A 24,716-nucleotide genomic window follows, 5' to 3' on the forward strand; every position below is an offset into this window, starting at 1 on the left:
ACTCCTGCTGTTCTATTTCAGTAGTCTTTGCATTATTCTCTTTATTCTGGGACCCAGCGTGTAACTTCTCTCTTGTACACTTTTCCTATATGGAAACATGGGTGAACTGTTCACATTTTGATTTTTTTACGCAGACTTTTGATTTCACAGCTTCTGATTGCGTTGAGAAGGTTTTGAGATATGATGGTACACATGATGGATTAATTTTTGACTGAGTTGATTTAATATTTTGAGTTCGTAAACCTCTCTCCTGCCTGTGTCACGAAGAAGGGGTGGTAGGATCCAAAGGAAGGTCTCAGCTCAGTGTGATTTTCACTAGACGTGCATCCCAGTCAAGATTCATAATTCAGCTGAAGCACTAAGACTGGTAGAGATCTATCAGCAGCTATCACGATAACATTTTCAATGTACTTCGTACTGTACAAAGATCTAATTTGAGATTCCTGTAACCCAGTAATTGCATTAATAGTGAAGTCAGTGATGCGTGACAGAAGGACGTGCTTCTGTGTTTTAAAAGAACATGTCTATACACCGCACTTAGTTTTTAAGTTCTAACTGGGTGGAGAAGGCCATGCAGTGAGGACCACTGACTTCCAGTTGTTGTCAGCAGTTAGGCCTGAAGGCGCAGAGAATGCTTATTAAAAGCATTTATTATAGCTGGAACCATTCATGTCAGTAACGAACGGTAACAGTGAGCTGAAGGTCATAATTCCCAGTGGCAGTATTAATAGTTCTGCTCCCCAGGTAACATTCTGCGTTTTTCTTCTATTCTCCATTCTCCTCTAAATAAGCTGTCTGCACACCTGTGTGCAGCAGGAAAGGAGTTCCTTCCCCTTCGGGACTGAATTTTCAATTGAGGGAACTCGTGTGCATGACAAACTGTACATACTTGTTCCCTGGATTCGCGGTTAGGAATAGAAAGGCTAGACTGTCCGAAACAGTGTGACTTTCCTTTTAGGAATAACCAAGGCCTGTATTCCTTCTACAGAAAAAACTCAATTGTCTGCATTCTTGTGTGAGTTGGGTGCCTTGCATTCCAGAGATCAGTTTTGCTTTGCAACATAGTCTAGCAGTTGTGTTCAAAGCCCTCGTGCCTGAAGAATTCTCCCCGGCATATCCTAAATACTGTGAATGTCCTTTAAAACTTCTCTTGAACGCCTCAGAAGTACCAAAATGTAGAAAACAGAATTTTCTGGAAGAAAAGCAAATAACCAGTAAGAGGCATAAGAGGCTTTGTGTAAGAGAGAAGTGCAGGTGTTCCTGGGTCCCAGAAACACAAACTTGTTTTCCTCCGCGTCTCCTGTTTGTGTGACTGGACCAGCATCTGTCAGAAAAGGTGACATTGGCTACTGGCAGTGTACTTTCTGCCACTTGACTTTGGCTTTTGTGAAACGTGAGGAGTTGAAGCCTGTGATAAGGATAAACCCGTATAAATTGTTCTTTAACTTTTTTGGGTTTAAGCAGCTTTTTAAAATTTTTTTTTGCAATTTTACTAGGTTTAGTAGATTGAGCTCCAGTTGCTCATGTAGCAGTAGTTGTATTATAGAAATATAACATGTAATGCAACAGTCAGTTCTGTCTATGACCTTAATTACTGAGACGTTGTTTTCCCAGATCCTGTACTATTTTTATTCCATTCCTTTCCTTTTGCTTGTCTCTTTCAGTGAATTGTACAGTGTAAAGCAACACTATAGGCTTTGCTTTTCTAGTAGAAGTTAAAAGCAAGATTTAAGCTTTTTAAATATATGTACATTTTACAGAATCATCAAATGGTTTGAGTTGGAAGGGACCTTAAAGCTCATCCGGTCCCACCTGTGCCATGGGCAGGGACACCTTCCACAGCCCAGGCTGCTTGGAGCCTGGCCAGCCCTAAATCCACCCTTTTTCAGTTAAATATGTATATTTGTTTTGATTAAAATATATGTATATATATGTATTCCCACCCCAGCAGATAGAGGAGAAAAACTGTTGCTAAATAGATGGGGTTTTAAAAACCTTTAAAAGCAGGTGTGTGACATTACAAGCCAAGTTTGTTATTTGCCTTGTGCGAGTCTAATGTGTTTCTGATTGCTTGGGAGCATCTAAGAGTAATTTGGATGGGAGACACGCTGTTAGAGGTGCTCTCTGAAACAGTTTTCAATCCTCTGCAGAATTATCAAATATTTGGGCAATGTGACTGTCAAAGTATGTTAAGGAAAGATAATTTTTGCCTGAACATCTTATTGATGCAGATGAGTAAGTAGGAAAAAAATAGAAAACTGCTTTGAATCATAAATGACACCACTCACATATGTTCATCGCTTGCTGGATATTCTTTTATCTGTGCTGCCAATTTGTAACATTTCCCTTAACTGTATTGTTATAGAGAAACTGGATCTGCACGCCTTCAAGTTTCAATATATCTTTTATTCTTTAATATTTACATAGAGGTGATAAATAGATGCAATTGTTACCGTGCCAGACTTTCTTCATCCATTTGCAAGTTGTTGGTGTGGAATATTGAGGTTGAGGAAAATGAGCAGAGTAAAGCTGATCTTAATACTTGCCCAGATCTTGACACGTGCAAGGCTCCTGCTTTATTGGCAACTTTGTCAGTTGTTAATTCAGGGGACTAAAATACGTTTTACGTAACTTCTTTATTTTTATGGGAAGGCATATACTGATATTACCACTTTCTTTGGTTGGATGAGCATTTCTTACTCTCGCTAGCCCTCATTTGAGTTATGAAAGCTACCCTCCTGGCATTTGTGTTTAGATTTATTCATAGAGACGCTGTTGTTACTCAGTTTATCTTATACTAAAAGTCTTTCATAGAGATGCCAAAAGCACAGTTTGTATTGCTAACTTGTGGAAGAAAAGATGGTGCTTAAAATAACATGGAAAACAGTTGCAAAAAGCGTTCATGGTTATTTCCTCTCTGGAGAGTAGATTGAGCACTATTTATATGCCTAAACAAGCAATATCTGAACAGTCCAGGTCACTGAACTATTGTAGCTGTCCACGATATTTATCTACAGAGTGGTTCTTATTTTTCTTGCTTTCGAAGCTTGCTGATATGAGGTTGCAGTAAGAAGTGGGGAGGAATGGGGACCTTGGAGCGAGCCCATCAGTTTGCTTAGTGACCTTAAGAAAATGACGCAGTTTCTTATGCTCGTTTTAGGTGTGTGTCACTATAGGGCTGACTCTCAATGGCTTGGAACGGTGCAGGCTTCATAGGTTTGCTCAGGACGCTTTGGCAAGGTTTGTAAACATTATTAGAGCCGAAAGCTCATCGGATTGTTTCATTATTCCAAGTAATTCGGAGAGAGTATCTTTTCCGGCTGCTTGCTATTTTCAGTTGCTATTTTCTTGAGTTTGATGGGTGTTATTTAGTTTATTTTGCTCTGTTTTCATTTTTCCACTGGCTGTTTTAATCTTAGTTTCAAGACTAACAGAGATGTACTGCATGCAGTTCCTTTTTTTTTTTGTTTAAACTATAAATTCCTACAAAAAGTAATTTTCTTCACAAAAATATGTATTTCTTCAAGAGACTTTTTATTAATTTCAGTATTTTCAGAATATAACTTTGTCCTACTGATTTTTTTTTTGTAAAATTAAGTCATGTTCTTAAGTTGTGTATGCAGCCGTGAAACCAGATGTTAAATAGCCTTATCTTGAAGGTTACACAGATCATTTTAGCTTGTTTGACTTATTTGTAAATCCAGTAAATGAAAGACATGAAGAAAAAAAAAAATCACCGATTCGGGCTACTTAAATTGGATTTAAATGTCAAGTTGGCGATGTGGAATTACATTAAAGTAATTCAGTTTTTCAAATGAAGTAGGTAGTCTTTGCTACTGGTAAAGTGGCCAAGATTTTCACCTTGGTCAACTGGTAGATATTATTAAAGCAGTAATATTTTGCTTCTAATTACCCCATAGCTGTTGAGTCATGATGAGGGACTCTAGAATTAGAATTATTGGTAGTTTTCTAATCAGTTGGGATACTATTAATAATTATACCTGGGTCTTGAGTTTATTACTACTTCAACAAACAAACACAAGCAGTCCAAGGCTGTGGAACGGCAGCGGGGACCCGTGGCTGGGTTTAGCAGTGATGCATGAGAGCTGAGCTCATGACTCTGTGTAGATTCACTCTGCATGGTGTGGAGTCAGTGGGAAACCAAAGGGAAAGGAGAAATTGGCAGGAAGGTTTTCTGTAGGTGGGCGCTGACAGCGGGGGTGTTTTCTGAGCCAGGGCTTCAACCTGGGGTGCTGTGAGCCCTGCGGTGTTTGTCTGGAGTTCCTTCAGCTGAGGTGCGGGATCATGTTTGTGTGATGGAATTAGTGTCGGTGTGAGATCGGATCCTTCCAGGCCAAACGCAACCTGCTGTGCACTAACAGCCCTTTATCTCTCTTCCTTTTTGAGGAGTGGCGTATCCGAAAAGTGAATGTTCAAGATAACATGTCCAATGTGTCGGAAGAGAGAAGCGCTAGACAACAGAACATTAAGAAAGGACTCCAGTTTATAGAGTATGTATATGAGCTGGACAGCCCTGGGTAAGCCCTTGGGTAGAGCCCCAGCGGAGGAAGGAGGACACGTGTTTCTCCTCAGAGTGTTTGCTGACATGAACATGGAGATGGAGAACAGTCTTAAAGAAAATACAGACCCCCTCTTTGTTCTTAAGCTGAGCAGATGGAGGGTGGGAGGGTATTCCTTTCTGCCTTTGAGAAAAATCAGCAGTGAGGTTTTTTTGGTGAGTGGAAAATGTCAATACCCTGAAAATCCACCTGATGGATGACTACACCTAAGAGTAGCTTTCTACTCAAAGGGCTGGGTTTGCTTAGCACCGTGCGTTTCAACTCACTGGAGCTAAAATTTAACCTAATGAAACATCATCTTATGAATAGTAGTTAATTTTCATTTGCATCGATGCCAAATTCTTCTCTAGAAGATCCTGGCTAGCTTGAAATCATTGTGAAATTTCACACTAGTTCAAAAAACAGCACTTTAAAAAGTTGTTTAGAATGAGATTCTCAGATAACCCATATGGGAAGGGAAAGGGTTCCTATTTTTCTTCCTGAAAAGTTAAAAGTAAATAGCTTTGTTCTGTGCTAGAGAAGATTCCTGTAGTGTCATTGGTATGACTTAATTAAAAAGGATGTTTTCTTTTGGCAGATAATTTGTCATTATATAATGCTTACAAGAAGATTGCAGTTCTCTTTAGGTATGATCTGTTTCTGCACAGTGGAGGAGAGGAAGGAAACAGGTTTTAAACAAAGTTGAGGTTTTAAGCTCAAAGCATTCAAAACCTTAATGCATTTTGAGCAGAGTTGAGCCTGGCTAAGTAACTTGAAGTGAAAATGAGTCATTAGTAGTGAGAAAACAGAGTTGTTTAATCAAAACTAATCTCCAGCACTTCTGCCTTGCTCAGTGCAGGCAATGAACAACATCTAGAGATCTGCCTGGTGCAGCGAGGCCATGTTTAGTCAGGACCAGTATTCTTCAACGTGATCGTCTTTTAAGCAATATGAATAATATGTAAATGTTGTGATTTCTTTTTCTAGATCTACTTTGCCCTACCCAGGGACGCAAGAACAATATGAGGTAATTAAATTACTTTTGCATTTCCAGGAGGGTTTTTAACATGGGCCCATCTTATTATATTTATTCTTTTCTTTTAAATCAACATTTTTGTGGTGGTGTAGTATGAACGGGAATTTCCAATGGCTCAATATTGGAACTGGGGACTACTGACATTGTGATACAGGTGTTTGGGTGCCTGGAATTCACTCATCTAGCAGTCCAGGTTAACTCTTTCTTTGATGTTTGGGATGAATTTGGAGCATTCATTGGATACACCTGTGTGCTTTTCTGAATAAAGCTGAGAGTGGCACAGTAAAAGTGAGAGAGAAGGACCTCAGTCACATCAATCTTCATAACACTTTGTTTCTGTGCACTGCATGATTTTTGACTTATATTTTCAGACTCATCTTTTGAGTGTTTTTATCCAATGGTAGGTGGTTTCACTGAATTTGAGATGATATCAGATAACAATGCAATCATTCACATTTAGATTAAAAAAGTATCTTATGCTCTGCAAAACCAGCCTTTGTGCGCTGCTGCTTTACCCATTGCTGGGGCTGCTGCTTGCTAAAATAATATAGGGAAATAGATATGTCTTTTTAACTTACACAAAGTAATTATTTGATCAGTAGTTTACCCTCTCTTTTATTTACGTATTGCGGTGTTGGATGTTAGAGATCGTCTTGGGAAAATGCCAGAAGAAGAATATCAATACAGACAAAAGTTTTGCATTTCATTTTGATTCTGTGAAGTTACAAGTATAAGTTTTATATTTCAAAGGTATTTGGAAGATAAACAACAAATGCTGCTGTTGATGAGTGTTTCTTTTCTTTGTTGCAGTTATTTATACGGGAGCTCGTTAGAAACCTTTTTAATGAAGGGAATGATGTATATCGAGAAGGTGATTGGAGAGGATCACTGAGTCACTATACAGAAGCTATAAATATAGCTGATTATGCTAATTCTGAAGAAATCCATGTTTCTGATGATGTTTTAGAGAAGTTGCACGTGAATAGGATAGCGTGTTTTTCTAACCTGGTAAGCTGATCTTCAGACTGGGATTTCTCAATGCACTAACGCAGTGTGGAGACACCAAAAGTTTCCTAGTGAGAGAAAAGCTCTTTGTGTTGGTTCGAGAATCGGCGTGTTCTTTAATATCTTATTTTTACAAGTATAATCCTTGAAGTATTTTTATATTAATACTAGAATATTATCATTTAAGAACTCATATTAGGCTTGGAAGTTGGGGGAAGAGTATTTTTATCCATTTATACTGTTGGGTGCTGCTTTCTCTGTGGAATAAGAGCGAAATTATCTTCAAAACTGTTATTGGATTTCCCATGACTGGTGGCCCTGCTGCTTTTTAGTTGCATGAGCTGGTGACTTAGCAACACTCATAGTGCAGTGGCCTTGGGGAGTGTTTTATAACGTTTCAGTACCTTCATCTAATACAGTTTAAATTTGGTACTTGAATGCTAATAGTTCTGATCAGTGCCTTTTTTCTTTCTTCTCATAGGGATTGCATGAAAAAGTTCTGGAAGACTGTGAGATAGCATTGAGATTGAACGAAAACAATTTCAGAGCTCTCTATCGGAAAGCAAAAGCTTTGAATGAACTGAGAAGTTATAAAAAGGCTTATGATGCTGTAGCAAAATGTTCTCTTGCTGTGCCACAGGTACGTAAATTCTATATTGATGATGATTTTTAAAGATTTAATACAGAAAACATATATTTACATCAAGACCATTTAAGGTTTTTTGATTGGTTTGGGGTTTTTTAATGCAGAAAAATATTTTTTTGATTCCTCCATGAATTGTGTTGTGTTGTGCAAGTGAAAATAGAGATTTCAGTCCACAAGCTCAGTTTGTTGGGCCAACTTTCAGCAAAAGAAACAGTCAACTTGCAGTGGGGGTTGAGCGCCATAAACCTTGGTAATAAAAACTAACCCACTGCTTGTGGTTTGAAATTCTCTACAGTTGTGGGGTTTTGTTTTGATTTTTTTTTTTTTTTTTTAAGAATGCATCAGATGCAATCCTGCAGCCTTTTCAATTGAGTTTCACCCTGAACTGATCTAATTTGGCTCCCTGAGACACTTCATAATGCCAACTAAAATGCCTCACCTCCATCCCTGGGAAAGTGATGGAACAACTTCTCCTGGGTGCCATCTCAAGGCATATCAGGGATAAGAGGGTCATTAGGGGCAGTCACCATGGCTTCACCAAGGGGAAGTCGTGCTTGACCAACCTCATTGACTTTTATGAGGACATAACAAGATGGATGGGTGATGGCAGAGCGGTGGATGTGATCTACCTTGACTTGAGTGAGGCATTTGACACAGTCTGCACAGCATCCTCACAGCTGAACTGAGGGAGTGCGGTCTGGATGAGCGGGTGGTGAGGTGACTGCAAACTGGCTGAAGGGAAGAAGCCAGAGAGTCGTGGTCATTGGGGCAGAGTCCAGTTGAGGCCTGGATCCAGTGCAGTGCCTCAGGGGTCAGTGCTGGGGCCGGTATTATTCAATATATTCATCAACGATTTGGACGAGGGAATAGAGTGACTGTCAGCAAGTTTGCTGGTGACACCAAGCTGGGAGGAGTGGCTGACACTGGAAGCTGTGCTGCCATCCAGAGACCTGGACAGGCTGGAGAGCTGGGCAGGGAAACATTTAATGAAATAGAACAAGGGCAAGTGTAGAGTCTTGAATCTGGGCAGGAACAACCCCAGGTTCCAGTGTAAGTTGGGGAATGATCTATTAGAGAGCAGTGTAGGGGAAAGGGACCTGGGGGGTCCTGACCCAGGTCACTTTGAACCTCCATATCTTAATATTTTCACTTCAGGTTTATATGCCTTTACCTAAGTTCTAGGAATGCTTTTTTACCTGTAGGACACATTCTGAAAATGAAGTCTTCAAATAATTTAAATGGATAGTTAGTGTAACTGTAGGACAGAGTGAAATATAAGCAGGTTTTTAACTCCACTTTCTAGTTGTGTGGTGCCAAAATACAGAGTTCTCGTTAAATATTCAGCAGTTATGTAGTAGCTGACATGATGGGAACCAGAAATCAACAAGCAAAAATACCCCCCCCCCCAACCAAAACCAACCAACCCAACCCACCGAAACCAACCAACCCAAACCAACACCGCACCACTTCTCTGAACTTCTCTAGTGTTGGAAAAATCTTTACATCATTTCCAATTCAAATGGATGAAACAGAAGGACGCTGTTTTCTGGATATTTAAAAATTCCACATATGACATTAATTTTGCCTGAGGGTAGCTGTATTTTTCAGCGTTGGCTTACAGTCCCATCAGAATACAGACTGAGATGTGAACAGATGTCTCAGCTAGAAGACAATGCATGTAAATTATGAAATTTTGTCTTTTAGGATGAAAGTGTGATTAAGCTTACCCAAGAACTAGCTCAAAAACTAGGGTTAAAAATAAGGAAAGCATATGTAAGAGCAAAGGTAAGATTTTATTTTAACATTTTACACCGAGGTTTTCCCCTCTTGATATCAATTTGGTACTTAATGAATGTATGTTTTCATTGCAGCCACCCTCCGCAAATGCAGTTTCTAGCGATTTATCAGCTCAGGTACAGTTTTACATGTTCCAAGCGCAATCTGAATTTAGCTAAGAGGAATAATTGTTTCATAATTTGATGATGTTGAAGTAAAAGTTGTGCAAGTGACATTTGATAGAAGATGCTGTTATTTTGGATGTCAGGGTGCTGTTATCTTCGTGTTCTGTTTTGCTGTGTATTTGTGGCAGACCAGGACCTAAGATCATCATTCAAGTTATCTTTGTAGAATAAACGCTACTTAAAAAATTAAATCCAATGCAATGAATAGATTTACTTCCAACGTCTTGAGGCAAGGGCATAGTTAATGTGCTTGTTTATGTATTTATTTTATTTTGTAGACAGTTATCAAAGTGAAGGGTGCCCTTTAATTTATGCGTTTGTCCAAATTCGACCTTCATTAGAACCTGAACTTGCATTTATCTTGCTGTTTGTAATGTGTCTGAAGAGCAGTAATGAAGAGGTATTCATCTTTATCTTACAGCCTTTTTTCACAGGACTATAGGCCATTTAGCTGTAAATGAATAGGAACAGCTCCTTAAGATACTGTTTAGAGTCTTTAATTCCCTAAAGTGTCACTCTCACTTTGGCTGGTTGGCTGCAGGTTTTCAGTGATAGTGTGGATTTCAGTCTGCAAATGGATGCTTTATCTAAACACCTATTTGACCGTTAAATTCCAATAGACTTCATAAATGTCAAATTTTATAAAACCTAAATTTGAGGAGTTAAATGCTCAGTCTGTAAATATGTATTTGAAGAATTGTAATGGCTCTTGTGCAAAGTGCTGAGAGGTGTTTTTTTTCTCACTTACAGAATTCTTCTTCTGTAGAAGATATTGAGTTAGGTGAGTCTTGCCGTGTTTCCGTATTAATGCCAGGGAGCTAGATATGCCATGCAGATCTGCTTGTATTTGTTATCGAATTTCCTACGAAAATTCTTGTTGTCATTTGAAAGATCGATGGTAAAAAGTCCGATCTGCTTATCTCTAAAACTACGTATTTGAGTGGTGAAGCAGATTTTCTTTTGGTCTCCTCAACTTGATATAATTGTAACTGCTCTATAGTGATTGTCTCTTTAACTTGGAAAAATAGTGAGGGGAGAATATGCCAGAGATTTAGGAAACTATCAGGTCTGGAACTTTTCCTCTCTTTTTTAGTTTGAGTCATAGATAAACAGAGATATAAGTGCACGTGAATTGGAAGTTAGTGGAAGCTGGAAATATTTCATGTGGTTTTGCTTAAACATTCGTCATGTTTCCCTACTCCCTCACCCTCCCACATTGTCAGAGTTACACAAGATAGTTTTACATCTTCGAACAAAAGTTGCAGTGATTCCCATCTTACCTCTTTCAGATTTATCTGACCAGAAGCAAGAGGTAGTTTCTGCTGCTTCTCCATCAAACTTTGTTTCTGAAGCGTCTAAGGCGTCGTCAGTACCTGGAGCATCGTTATCTTCTGTTATGTCTCTTCAAGTGGAAAAGGTTTCTTTGCCTTCTGCAGTGTTGGCAAATGGAGGGAATGTTTCTTTCTCTATGCCAGAAGCATGTTTAGATTGTGGAGATGGAGATATAATTATTGGGGAAGAACTTGATGAATTACTTGATTCTGTGCCTGACCCAGATGAAAGTGTAATGGTAAGATATTTTTGGTTTTCTTTCTCAAAAGATTGTCCTTAACGAGTGGACATCGTGGTGTTTTTATCAAGTGGTGAAATGTGAGTTAACTTTCCTAGTAACATTGAGCTGTTTCTCCGCGGTTGGGTTGAATCTCAGGTGCGGCTTCTTGCAAATGTGGCTGTGAAGATACCAGGACCCAGCAGAGCTCCAGGGACAATTACATTGGGTTTATGTGTTGGAAAACCTGAGCGAGGTTGCTGGGGGAGAGATGCTACTTCAGAAATACTGCTGCACTACTACCACTACTACCATAGTGGGAGGGATACCACTGCCAGGAAGGACTGTGAAAAGTAGATGTTTGAAGTCTGGGCTACTGTGTATTTATTAATTATCTTGTGGTGCAAATGAGCCCGCTCAGAACCTGAGAGCGTGCTGGAGTGCCCGCCCTGTAACTGCACTAACTATGGTTAAACTTCTGCTAAAAGCTTTGCAGGACAGTTGTGCTGTGGTCTTCTAGTACGTTCCCTCGTGTCTCTGCAGTCAGAGCTTCGTGCAGATCCACCTCCTGGGTAACAAATAGTTAGACCATCACTAGTCTAACTTTCTATATAGAAGAGATTATTAGAGAAATGGAGGCAGATGAAGCGTTGTAAATGACACCGTTGTTCCAGAGCTAGAGCAGACAGCGAAGGCTATGGAGGTCCTCGGCTGTTAGTCAGAATGAGAGCTCTGATGGAGGAGCAGAAGTGGCTGAACTTTTGTTCCTATAAACTCTCAAGTTCAGCTTCTAGGGCTGAAACACCAACACTTGGCAGCGATAGTAGGGATATAAAAACTTTGCAAAAGCTTTACTGAAAGAAAGACTATTGCACATTGTGTTCTTGGGTGGGTTTTTTGCTGTGTGTGAACATTCTTTTTGAATTCCTTTATTTTTTCTTTTCCCAGCAGACTCCAGGAGCCAGAGGACCTATTCCTGCAGGCAGCATAGCTCCCACTGTACCCTTCTCTGCCTCTTTGTTGGGGACACTGCCAGTTAGTGCAGGATTCGTTCCTTCACCTTCTCTTTCAGAAATCTTTCCGCAGCCTTTGGCTTCTTCACTGGAAAACTTTTGTTCACCATTAAGCACCTTTTCAATCAGTGACCCTAAAAGAGGTAAGAAATGAGTCTTAATATGGCGAGAGAGAGTTGTGCGTGAGCCAACTGGTTGCTCTTTTTAATGTATGGATTTTCACAACTCTTCAGGAATGTTTAACACTTAACATGTGATCTGTGCTCAGAATTTTTGAGAGTATATATTTATACATAAAGCTTTTGTTTACTTGGGGTCTGCATAAGTGTGCTCACTCTGTTCAGTTTTTCTTCATTTATTGTGTAAGTTATTTGGTTCAGGTGAATAAGTATAAAGAAGGAACCACATTCCTTCAGACTTTTTTTTTTTAATAAAATGAAGCTGTTCTTATGGCTTAAACCACTTCTGATGATTTGGCAATATCAAAAAATTCTATCAGGTTAATATAACCATGTACTCTGAAAAGATACCGGTATTGCATGTTTGCATTCAAACTCTAGGGACTATCATTATGTACTGAAATCAGGTCTGTGAAATAACAAGATATAAATAACCAGTGAACTAGAGAAGATTAAAATAAAGGTTTATCTCTACTAACCAGTGTTACAGGAGCATGGTCTCCAGAACAAAGTCAAATTCACAAAATAAAACTTAAAATAAAAGAAGCCTTTTAACCCTCTTTCATATACTCATTTTTGATAGTCAGGTGTTGCTTATCTGCCCTTCTTGCACTGCACGCGTTCTTCATGTTGCTTCAGCATATGCCTGTGAAGTTACTGCTGCTGGTAATGGGATGGTTATATTGGAGATGATTTCCTAGTGATTTTTCAGCCCAGGTGTTTACAAGGAGCTTTTACATCATTGAAAAAATAATTTGAGCAAACAAAAAGAAATTTGGTATTTGTCAAAAAAATGCAAAGCTTTGATACTTCTGCTTCTCAGGCATGAGAAATAGTTTTTGCATAGCGTGTTTTGGGGAATGAAGTAATTAAAAGTTCTTTTTACTCCTTTAGACCTCTCAAGTTCAGCTTCTAGGGATGGAACGCCAACACTTAGCAGCAATAGTTCCCCATTGTTTGTAAGTATTTCTCACGTTTTCTTTCACATCAGTTCAAATGTTAATGCCTTGTGGGCTTCACACAGATCTTAGTTTTTACTTAAAAAAGCATATCTTGCTACATGCTCAGTCTGTGCTGCTGTCACGGAGGCCCCCCGAGGTTCCTTTAAGGGACAGCAGGGTCCAAAACAACTTCTACTAAACCGGTGAGAAATAGGGTTTAGCACTCCAAAAGTGACTTGAATACAGGTTCGCATATTACTTGAGGAAAATTATGAAAGGGCAGCAACTAATCCAACAGGAGGTCCACAGAGTGCATGCACGTGGCTTCACCAAAACAATGCCGGAGCCGTCCCTGAGTCCGGGAAGAGTCCACACTGCATGAACACGGTGTGGGGTTATTTCAAAGGGATACACGTACTCGTAGTGAGTACGGAAAGTGTACACTCGCGATTCTGCGAGGGTAAATTTATAATACACTCGCAATCCTGCGAGGAGAAATACACGTGCAAATGTGCACGGAATATTACACGTGCTTATGTGGAAGCACGGGAGGAAAATACACTCGCGACTGTGTGAGGAAATAATTTATACACCTGCTCGTATTGAGCACGGAGAGTACACGTGCAAATGTGCACGGAAAGTATAAATCCACGTGCAAATGTGCACGGAAAGCAGATACACTGGCAATCCTGCGAGGGTTAATTTTACTCGCACCCGTGGCGCAAGGCAAGCGGAGTCTCCGTCCCGGGGGGCAGTGGCTCCTGGCGGCAGCGGCTCAGCTCGGAACTCCAAGAGATCCGCGCAAGGGGCGGAGTCTCGACGAGAATCCCGTTTTATAGCCTGATCAGATCTGACTGTGGGCATTCCAGAAGCTTCTCTGCACCCCCACACTGGCTGTGGGTGTCCCTGAAGCCTCCAGACATCCCCCACACTGGCCGCGGGTGCCCAGCGGCTCCCTGGTCCCTTGGTGCTCCCTTCTCCTCTCTCTTAAAGGCCCTGGCCAGGGGCTCTGGGGCCAAACAAAAGCAGCTGTCAGCCTCAGGCAGAGAGAGAGGGAGATGTGTCTGCTCCTTCCATATCGAAGGAAGGGAGCAGGAGAGAGGGGGTTTGCGTTCTGCCACAGCTGAGTATACAGCTTTTGTGTCTCCCCTTCTTAGACACGTACTTAAGTTTGTATTGTTGATTTTTTCTGTGTAGTCCTTTTTATGCTTTAAAAATCCACATTCAGTAGGTTAAATTTTGATTGTAAATAAATTCAATTATATGGATCGAGTAAAATGTGCTTTCTTCCGACAGATAAATGGCCCTAGTAGTTTGTTTGGGTCTGAAAATTACATGGGAATTGCAGGCCAAACTAGAAATGACTTTTCAAATGTTTTTAGCAGTGCAACTGCTAATATACCAGTATCTTCAGCACTTGCGGGAAGAAACCCATTAGAAGGCACACACGAGCTAAGACAGGCCTGCCAGTTATGTTTTGTTAAAAAAGGTAAGGGGCTTTTTGGACTCATTTGGGTTTTGTTTTCTCTTTTTTTAATTCTAAAGCATAGGCTTCAAATTGTAGTGTTGATAAGTTAAAATACCATTGGCTTCTAAACAGTGTTAACCCTGACTTGTTCTTTGCAGATGTAGTACGATCTTGTTATTAAGGAAGTGGTAAAATGTTTCAACAGCTCTTTTATCTTCTTTCTTCTTGTCTTTATTTCCTGTCCTAATAGATTCTCCATTCCTAAAACTGCCCCAAATGGCCACACGCTTTCCCCAGCCCGTAGGTTCACTACGTAAGCTCGTTCACATTCTGTATCCGCTTTCCTCCCAGCCCCCGGGTCTTGTGAAGAATGACACCTTTGCTCAAGACTAAAAAACACTTGCAGTGCTCTCTCTGATTGGCCCTGGGGAATTGAACCGCAGTTCAAAGTACCTGGTAACCTTCACATCCCGTCTGTTTTATTTTTCTTTGAAACTAATTCTAAATCGTAATCCTGAGGCTTCCAAACCTGAGTAATTATTAACTCCACTGTATTGACACAAAGGATCTTAACCAGTATTGGGCTTTAATGTAACTAATCTTAGGCCTGAGCTGTTGCTGTTGAGCAGAGCCTTATTCTAGGGGCAATGGCTTTTATTAAAACTAATCTTAAAAATAAGCATTGTCTTTCAAGTCATAGGTATCATTGATATTGATACACTAATAAAGTGCAGCGTCCTAATGGATCTTTTAAAGAATTGTATCAAGACATTTGCAGGATGACTGTTGTCGTTTTTAGAACTTTTATATTAAAGTTATTTTTACGAGAAAAATCCATGAAGTGATGTTAGAAAAACTACAGAACATGTTCTGTCAAAAGCAGGAGCTACAAGTTTTTGGTAGAACTACTTGAGCATATTCCTATCGTGACTTTTTGTATCAAAGCATCTTTTTCTTCTGTTTCTTTGCATCTCTAGAAAAGCCTCCAAGCATCCCCTGCTTTCACTATCTACATTTGAAATTGTTCTGTGCCATCAGCTGCTTCCACGGGAAACTGGGTCACGCTCTTTTTGTAGTCCCTTAAATAGCAAAATTCCCATTGCATTGCTCGTCTTCAGCCTCACTCCCCGGTTTCTCAACGTTAGCGGTAATAAAATCTTCACTTTAGGGTCACTCTAAAGACAGAGTTTAGGCATGTTTTTGCTGCCAAAATCACAAAGTTCTGGGATTGGCATTTATATCTTTGGCACGTGTGTACTTCTTACCTAGCGTGTTTTGTCTCTGAACACAATAACTGTTCTAATACAATAGAAGTTGAAGGTTAAGAGAGCCGTTTGCTGATCCTTGGAATTTGTTTGCATTGACTTCTTATAAATAAGCAATTTAAGCTTTAAATTAGTGTTAAGGAAACGTATACTTTGGGATTTGAAAAAAGGCAGCAACTTGTTGCTGTCCCAAAGTAATTTTAAGGTTGCAACACAGCATTCTTCCTGTTCTTGCCGAGACTGGTCCTTTAGTAAGTATTCATTTCTTTCCTGTTCTGCTCAACATGGCTGTTAATGACTTTTGCTTCTTCAGAGTTGCTGGTGCAAGTAGGAATTCTATACAGTGTGTTCGTGTACTTTGCTTTCGGGCGTACGTGCCAGGCTGTGTATGGAAATGTTCAAGTATGCTGCAATTTATGCGAATGTAAGCAATTTTCTGTGATTATTTCAGGTCCCAAATTATTGGATTACGCTTACCATCCCAGTTTAGAACATAAATGTAAGAAGGATATTTTAATTGGCAGAATAAAAAACTCTGAAGATAAATCATGGAAAAAAATACGTCCAAGACCTACAAAGACTCAGTATGTGGGACCATATTATATATGTAAAGGTAAGTGTTCTACACAGTCAGATGTTAATGCCTACACTCAAAGTGCTAAACGCCTTTCCACAGTAAAGGATACAATGCGTTTTGATTCTCGCTCATGGGAGGTGGAGAAGGAAGTTCACTGCGTTACTTATATTTTCAAAGGCTATAAGGAGAGCCGTATTTTGACTGTTAAGGTAACTAATGCACTGGACTTCTGTATTGTGCTTCATCAGGAATAACTTTGTGCTTCATCAGGAATAACTTTGCTTCCAAGTGCTGGTCTATTACTATTCAAAACAACAACAAAGCGTTCTTGTTAGACTTCTGCCTCTTCTTACCATGTAAGCAGGATGCCTCGTGGATTAATTTACAACTACATCTGACTGTATTTAAGCAAAGGGTATTCTGGGTTCTCAGCGTTGTTGCCTTCAAACAGACAAGGGCAGTTGCGGGAGGTGTTACCTCAGCCTTTCTGAGCTGTCTCACATTTTCAGCAAGTCATTGAGCATGAGGTTTTGCTTCTGTCTGCTGGACTTCAGTGACCCGTTTACAACAGGTGTAGCTTCTTTATGAAAAACATTTGAAATGGAGATAGGGGAAGCTTTAAGATGAATTTCTAGTAACAGTTGTGTAAAAGCAATGTCATATTCAATGTTACCGTTCCAGATGTTGCTGCTGAAGAGGAATGCAGATACCCAGGTCATTGCACGTTTGCCTATTGCCAAGAGGAGATTGATGTGTGGACGCTGGAGCGCAAAGGGGCTTTAAATCGAGAAGCTCTTTTTGGAGGAAATGGAAAGATCAACTTGACCGTGTCTCGACTTCTTCAAGAACATCATGGATTATTTATGTTTCTTTGTGAGGTACTGCTTTATTTCTAATGACACAATCAAAATGATAACAGAATAAAATGGCCTGGGAAGAAGTGCTTTGGTTGATGACTGTTTTATAAATTCTGCAATGCATGGTCAGTAATAGTCTGGCTAGCTTTAGATCAGACACTAGTTGAAGTCTGTGTTAAAACCTTTAAGGTATATTTTTAGATGTATGAAATACAGACTCTATAATTACCTGTTTTTGTGTTCCAGAAATGTTTTGATCACAAACCCAGAATAATAAGCAAAAGGAACAAGGATAACTCATCTTCTTGTTCTCACCCTGCTATGCATGACTTTGAAGATAACAAGTATGTCTGAAACACCATCTCTTTAAGTTTCAAATTAAAAGCAAAGGTTTCAGGGTATTTTAAAACATTGACTTCCATTTCTAACCTGTCGATAACTTCTCTCCTTGGCAACTGACTGTTATGTTTGGTGGTATCCGTGAGACAAAGTCACTGAACAAGGATTGTCTCATGTAACTAAATGGAAAGTGAACTATTTCTGCATCAATGTATTCAAAATCAGTGGGATCCACCCTCGTGTTTGAATCTGACTGGTTTTGGTGGCAGTTTGTTAATAGCTTATCTGCCTGGTGACCTGCTTCGAGGTAAATAAATGTGCGATGTTAAATTAATATAGGAATTCATAAGTTCTCTCATCCTTTGGTCTATTTTGCTTATTTTGCTGTAGCTTTAACTCAGGTGAGAACAGGTTTACCTTAATTATAGCATCTGAGAGAGACCATAGTCCTTACTAATTCAGTTCATTAGAAAATAGTAAGAGGAAGGTGTCTTTTAATCATTCTTCGAAAGTTAACAAAGACTTCAGAGTAATAGTGTAAAGTAACTTTTGGAGAATTCATAAACTTACATTTTTATACGATGGGAGCATTTTAGTTGCTTATTTTCCATCCCACTCCCCTGTACCGAAGCAACACCAGAGCTGTAAGAGCTCGGCTGCTCCATGGTGCGTTTAACTCTTTCCTCAGTGGTGCTCTATAAAGGGCACTTGTGTTTGTAATGACGTCGGATAATGAGAGAGGACATGCAATGCTTTCCCTCCTGGAAACCAGTGATCCAGTTGGGTTGAATGCAGTCATGCTTTGCAAAGAGGGACCTCTGGGTTTCACAAGAGTACTGTTCCGTTTCCTTGGTTTACTCAGCCTAGAAATGATCATTAGATGCTGCTTCTTTCACTTTCTGATTTCAAGTAAAAAGTGATACAAAGACATTTGAATAAGCTATGAGGAGGGATGGTTATTTTATGTGTTTTTCCACCCAAGAACAAAGTAATTTTAAGGAGTATCTAAAACTGACTGTTTTCAAACAGGTGTCTTGTCCACATTTTGCGAGAAACTATGGTGAAATATTCCAAAATCCGCCCTTTTCAAGTTCGATGTCAGCTTGACCTGTGCAGACACGAGGTGCACTATGGCTGCTTACGGGAGGATAAATGCTTTTATGCTCACAGCCTGGTAGAGCTTAAAGTCTGGATAATGCAAAAGGAAACAGGTATGTTTGGTAAAATACTCTTCTTCCTCTTCATGGCGGTGCCATTTCTTCCTTGTCCCAACTCCCTTCTGACACCAGCAACTCGGGATCAGAGCAATCACTTACGATTTGCTGGAATCTTTCATACGGCATATGCAGTGAACAGTAATGTAAATATGATCAAAGGTATTGAGTACGCTACTAGCTATTCAAAACTAGCAAGGTTTTTATTATAAAAACTGGCCAAACTACTCATTATTATCAGCTTTTCTTTTTTCTTGAAATAAAAATTCTGGGGGAAAGAAAAAAGACTTTTAAAAAAAAGTCTTGAGCAGATATTAAACTCCAGTCAAACTAGATTTGTTTTTATTTTTAAACCTGGAAAGTTTGGAAGATCTTGATTTGATTTCTTTTTCACAGAGCACTGAAAGAAAAGCTTGAAATATTTTATTTATTCCATTGTTGCCCTCCATCCCCCAGTACAAGAATAAAGTTTTTCCACTGTTAAACCTTTCTTTTAGCTTAGTGCTGTTCGGATATTCTTATATAGCAAGTCAGAAAATCACAGAATCCCAGAGTGTCAGGGGTTGGAAGGGACCTGGAAAGCTCATCCAGTGCAATCCCCCATGGAGCAGGAACACCCAGCTGAGGTTCCACAGGAAGGTGTCCAGGTGGGTTTGAATGTCTGCACAGAAGGAGACTCCACAACCTCCCTGGGCAGCCTGGGCCAGGCTCTGACACCCTCACCAGGGACAAGTTTCTGCTCACATTTAAGTGGAACCTCCGGTGTTCCAGTTTGCACCCATTGCCCCTTGTCCTATCACTGGTTGTCACCGAGAAGAGCCTGGCTCCATCCTCCTGACACTGCCCCTTTCCATATTGATCTCCATGAATGAGTCACCCCTCAGTCTCCTCTTCTCCAGCTCCAGAGCCCCAGCTCCCTCAGCCTTTCCTCACACGGCAGATGCTCCACTCCCTTCAGCATCTTGGTGGCTGCGCTGGACTCTCTCCAGCAGTTCCCTGTCCTTCTGGAACTGAGGGGCCACAACTGGACACAATATCCCAGGTGTGGTCTCCCCAGGGCAGAGCAGAGGGGCAGGAGAACCTCTCTGACCTACTGACCACCCCCTTCTAACCCACCCCAGGTACCATTGGCCTTCCTGGCCACAAGGGCCCAGTGCTGGCTCATGGTCCCGTTTCTCAAGACTTGGCAAAGTTCACTGCTTTGCTCTCATTAGTGTACGTGTTAATAAATCTTAGATATTTTTCTGTTCTTGCCCGCACAGGACGTTCAGGCTGCTTTTTGTTGATCTTGCTTGTTTTTCTTGGCTTCTTTGAGGATAAGAAATTTCACTACTTCATTTCTACCTGATGCTTTTGAACACTATGTCTCTTTTCATTCCTTGGTCATGAGTTCCAAGCTCTCCGCGACCATTTTGGTTTTTTAAATCAATAATTTATCAGTAAATAATTTGTACCACACAACGGTTGCTCCTTCTTCCTGCCTTGCTGTGTGTGCCAGCAGTACTTCTTGTATCAAGTGATCATGTTGGGTTGGTGTGATGCACAGAGGAAAAAGGGAAATGTGCAATCCCAAAATATAGGGATAAATAATAATAAGTAATAAATCCCCCAAAGAAATTCTAATTAGCAAGGCTTGTTTAAACCCTTGGTAAAGAAGGCAGCGACAATCTAGTGTGTCAGCTTGGATTTTGGGTCATTTTTCTGTGGTCTGTAACACAATGCAGCTTTGCTAATTACACTGTCATTAGAGGTTTAGTACATTATGTTTCAATAAATACTCAAAGGTGCACCTTATTTGAGCAATTGATAATTTAAAAAAAATTGTTTGCTTTTCAATGTGATGATATATACAGTATTTCTGTTTTGGAGCTCCTCATGAGTTTCTTTATGTATGTGTGTATGTAAATGTATGTATATGTATGCAATATATAAAAAGAAAGGTAGAAGTTTTGGGGCTTTAGTAGCATTGAAGTTTTGAGACAACAGTCATAAGCGCTCAAGAACTTTTCCTCTTTCTTTACAGGTATTTCACATGATACTATTGTTCAAGAATCCAAGAAACACTGGCAGAATGTGGAGGCGAGTGCACATGGATCACAGGTATTTTCATTTCTTGATTACACTAATTCTGCAGTGCCCTTGGTGATGATTCTTTTTCTATGTCCGTGTATAATGTCACTTATTTTAGAAATGACTTTCTTAGTGCTCCCTTCAAATCTGTTTCAGTGTAGACCCTCTTTGGTTTGCTCCACTTACACTGAAATGCTTGCTTTGCTTTTATGCAACTCCCTTTTGCTTTGCTTATTCTGTCATGGGTGGAATGCAAAACCTAAATATAATTTCAAAGTCAGCTGCCATAGGGGCAATTAATTATCTTTTCAATATGTAAGATTTTTATGTGTTTAGTTTGTGTATGTTTTCACAACTTCTTACATATACCTAAATCAGAAATAAGTTAAATAAACGCATTTGTTAAGAAATGTCCAGTTTGAAGTTACAGGCTAAACTATTACAAGGCGTGCAGTGTAACATCTGTAAACTTCTATTGTAGGGGGTAATTCATAATTATGTATGGGTTTCTTTGCAGATACAAAATACTTTTTATTGTTGTTGTTATTTTTTTGGCTTAAGATCCTTGGGAACCAAATGAAATCTGGAACACTTAATTTGAAGATGAAGTTTATTTGTGGTCAGTGCTGGAAAAATGGCCAAGTTAATGAGCCGGACAGAAACAAAAAATATTGTAGTGCAAAGGCAAGACACCCGTAAGTAAGATCAAACAGGGACATTTTTACCATTTTGTCAGCCATTTAAAAACTCTGTTGGAAAACTTTATTACTGCTTGTCACAGAGGCCCCCTGAGGTTCGCTTAAGGGACAACAGGGTCCAAAACAACTTGTATTAAACTGGTGAGAAACAGGGTTTAGCACTCCAAAAGTGACTTGAGTACAGGTTCGCATATTACTTGAGGAAAATTATGAAGGGGCAGCAACTAATCCAACAGGAGGTCCACAGAGTGCATGCACGTGGCTTCACCAAAACAATGCCGGAGCCGTCCCTGAGTCCGGGAAGAGTCCACACTGCCTGAACACGGTGTGGGGTTATTTCAAAGGGATGCACGTACTCGTAGTGAGTACGGAAAGTGTACACTCGCGATTCTGCGAGGGTAAATTTATAATACACTCGCAATCCTGCGAGGAGAAATACACGTGCAAATGTGCACGGAATATTACACGTGCTTATGTGGAAGCATGGGAAGAAAATACACTCGCGACTGTGCGAGGAAATAATTTATACACCTGCTCGTATTGAGCACGGAGAGTACGCGTGCAAATGTGCACGGAAAGTATAAATCCACGTGCAAATGTGCACGGAAAGCAGATACACTGGCAATTCTGCGAGGGTTAATTTACTCCCACCCGTGGCGCAAGGCAAGCGGAGTCTCCGTCCCGGGGGGGCAGTGGCTCCTGGCGGCAGCGGCTCAGCTCGGAACTCCAAGAGATCCGCGCAAGGGGCGGAGTCTCGACGAGAATCCCGTTTTATAGCCTGATCAGATCTGACTGTGGGCATTCCAGAAGCTTCTCTGCACCCCCACACTGGCTGTGGGTGCCCCTGAAGCCTCCAAACATCCCTCACACTGGCCGTGGGCGCCCAGTGGCTCCCTGGCCCCTCGGTGCTCCCTTCTCTCTCTTAAGGTCCCTGGCCAGGGGCTCTGGGGCCAACAAAAGCAGCTGTCAGCCTCAAGCAGCAGAGAGAGAGGCAGATCTGTCTGCTCCTTCCATATCAAAGGAGGGAGGGAGGGGTTGCATTCTGCCACAACTTGTAATGAGAAACATTTCAGGGTCTGGTTTTCTCGTTTTTGTTTTTGTTGTTTTTTTTTTAATTTGCAGTTACAGTCAAGTCTTGATAGCATTTAATTAAATCTCAAATATATGATGAAAGCTTTATAAAGAACCTTTCAGGGCTTTCCTGGTTCTGTTTCTGTTCGCACAGTGTGTCTTTTTTTAATAGTATTTTCTTTCATTGGATGCCTGTTTTTTAGATGGGCCAAAGATCGCCATGTGGTGCTCGTCATGTCTAATGAACGTAAGAAGTGGATGAACATTCGTCCTCTCCCCGCAAAGAAACAAGTGCCTCTGCAATTTGATGTATGTTAACCCCAAACTAATATTTTAGTTATAAAAAAATAGACTAACTGGAAAATACTGGTAATGGGGCTAGTTTCATCAGTTCTGCAGAAATTCCCCTGGGAGCTGGCGAGAAGATGTTTATAGCGGTTGTACAGGGTCCAGCCTTAAAAATTAACTTCCACTGATCAGAAAGCATTTCAGTAGTAACATGCGAGTCGTTGCTTTTCTAAGTGATTTAACTATGTTCTTACTATTTCCAGTGACTATTTCAGAAATAGGTTGAATATATCTGTGGTCTGGTAATCTGGAGGCAAAAAGCAGTCACAGTACTTGCTTCCAGGAGTTTGCTTTTTCGAACTACAATATATGATTTTTTTAATAAAATAAACATGATTTTTCAGGTGCTATAAGTGTCTGATTGGGTGGAGAAACACTAGTGAAGACTGAAAACAGTTTTTCTAGTATCATTCATTTAACTTTATTTTTGTTTTGAATTCCCGTCGCAGTTGTGCAATCATATTGCTTCAGGCAAGAAATGTCAGTATGATGGGAACTGCTCCTTTGCTCACAGTCCCGAGGAAAGGGAGATGTGGACCTATATGAAGGAGAACAGCAGTAAGTAGAAGAGTAAATCTAGCACACTGTAAATCTCACTGCTCTGCTTTTCATTCTTGTTCCTCAGTTTCTTTTTAATCCAGTTTCTTTCACTGTCTTTTGTAGTAAACCTTGCATGTATTTGTTGCTTGATATGTTTTTTAACAATGAAGTGGCTTGTATCAAATTTTTTGAGATGTCTTTGAAATAGTGTATAGAACCATTCAGCGATATAGGCTGGTGTTGATGGTCTTTATTGCCATGTGCAAGCACTGGGATGCTGTGGATATCAAATAAGCAGTTTATGGAAGAATTCTGCCCCCCAGGGGATTTACTGGAAATTACTGTTCACTTTCTGACGTTGATTTGTTATCTCATTGGAGTGTTACAGGCGAGAAATAATTGAAAATTGGAAGTGCTGAATGACGTAGATCATAATATCTCGGTCTGCAAGAAAGCAGATGAAATTTACCAAAAACTGCAGCACACTTTAGATTAGTGCTTCGAAATTTCAGGTACTGATACACAGTGGCACAGTTGTTATCTGTACTTGAGGTGCCTATTAGAAATGTCTAACATCTGCATAAATAGACAGAAATGGGTCTTGGTAAGTAGCCAGAGATTCTGGATGGGCGGGTAGTGAGGTGGACTGTGAACTGGCTGAAGGGAAGAAGCCAGAGAGTCGTGGTCAATGGGGCAGAGTCCAGTTGAGGCCTGGATCCAGTGCAGTGCCTCAGGGGTCAGTACTGGGGCCGGTATTATTCGATATATTCATCAGTGATTTGGATGAGGGAATAGAGTGACTGTCAGCAAGTTTGCTGGTGACACCAAGCTGGGAGGAGTGGCTGACACTGGAAGCTGTGCTGCCATCAGAGACCTGGACAGGCTGGAGAGCTGGGCAGGGAAACATTTAATGAAATAGAACAAGGGCAAGTGTAGAGTCTTGAATCTGGGCAGGAACAACCCCAGGTTCCAGTATAAGTTGGGGAATGAGCTATTAGAGAGCAGTGTAGGGGAAAGGGACCTGGGGGTACTGAGGACAGCAGGGTGACCATGAGCCAGCGCTGGGCCCTTGTGGCCAGGAAGGCCGATGGTACCTGGGGTGGGTTAGAAGGGGGTGGTCAGTAGGTCAGAGAGGTTCTCCTGCCCCTCTACTCTGCCCTGGGGAGACCACACCTGGAATATTGTGTCCAGTTGTGGCCCCTCAGTTCCAGAAGGACAGGGAACTGCTGGAGAGAGTCCAGCGCAGCCACCAAGATGCTGAAGGGAGTGGAGCATCTGCCGTGTGAGGAAAGGCTGAGGGAGCTGGGGCTCTGGAGCTGGAGAAGAGGAGACTGAGGGGGGACTCATTCATGGGGATCAATATGGAAAGGGGCAGTGTCA

General features: G+C 40.7%; 2 protein-coding genes across 7 annotated transcripts in view; one reads left to right on the top strand and one right to left on the bottom strand.

The window, feature by feature from the left end:
* PARN (poly(A)-specific ribonuclease) overlaps nt 1-24,716 on the bottom strand; it is a 251,745-nt gene that overhangs the window by 109,330 nt on the left and 117,699 nt on the right. The window lies entirely within an intron of this gene.
* Nucleotides 1-24,716, top strand: part of ZC3H7A (zinc finger CCCH-type containing 7A) — a 29,670-nt gene that overhangs the window by 2,042 nt on the left and 2,912 nt on the right. For 2 of the 6 annotated variants that reach the window (XM_065850494.2, XM_065850495.2), the window contains exons 2-20: nt 4,408-4,511; nt 5,547-5,586; nt 6,406-6,603; nt 7,082-7,240; nt 8,951-9,031; nt 9,118-9,159; nt 9,958-9,988; nt 10,497-10,777; nt 11,705-11,912; nt 12,843-12,907; nt 14,186-14,378; nt 16,074-16,235; nt 16,881-17,077; nt 17,303-17,400; nt 18,425-18,606; nt 20,633-20,709; nt 21,241-21,374; nt 22,652-22,757; nt 23,246-23,354. In XM_065850494.2, the coding sequence (XP_065706566.2) occupies nt 4,444-4,511; nt 5,547-5,586; nt 6,406-6,603; nt 7,082-7,240; nt 8,951-9,031; nt 9,118-9,159; nt 9,958-9,988; nt 10,497-10,777; nt 11,705-11,912; nt 12,843-12,907; nt 14,186-14,378; nt 16,074-16,235; nt 16,881-17,077; nt 17,303-17,400; nt 18,425-18,606; nt 20,633-20,709; nt 21,241-21,374; nt 22,652-22,757; nt 23,246-23,354 (2,431 nt within the window). In that variant the 5' untranslated portion in view covers nt 4,408-4,443. Of the gene's footprint in view, nt 1-3,160; nt 3,241-4,407; nt 4,512-5,546; nt 5,587-6,405; nt 6,604-7,081; nt 7,241-8,950; nt 9,032-9,117; nt 9,160-9,957; nt 9,989-10,496; nt 10,778-11,704; nt 11,913-12,842; nt 12,908-14,185; nt 14,379-16,073; nt 16,236-16,880; nt 17,078-17,302; nt 17,401-18,424; nt 18,607-20,632; nt 20,710-21,240; nt 21,375-22,651; nt 22,758-23,245; nt 23,355-24,716 lie in introns of all 6 variants that reach the window. The other 4 variants (XM_071815350.1, XM_065850491.2, XM_065850493.2 and 1 more) reach the window with 4 other exon arrangements.

Source organism: Patagioenas fasciata, chromosome 15 (assembly GCF_037038585.1).
Source record: "Patagioenas fasciata isolate bPatFas1 chromosome 15, bPatFas1.hap1, whole genome shotgun sequence".
Lineage (NCBI taxonomy): Eukaryota > Metazoa > Chordata > Aves > Columbiformes > Columbidae > Patagioenas > Patagioenas fasciata.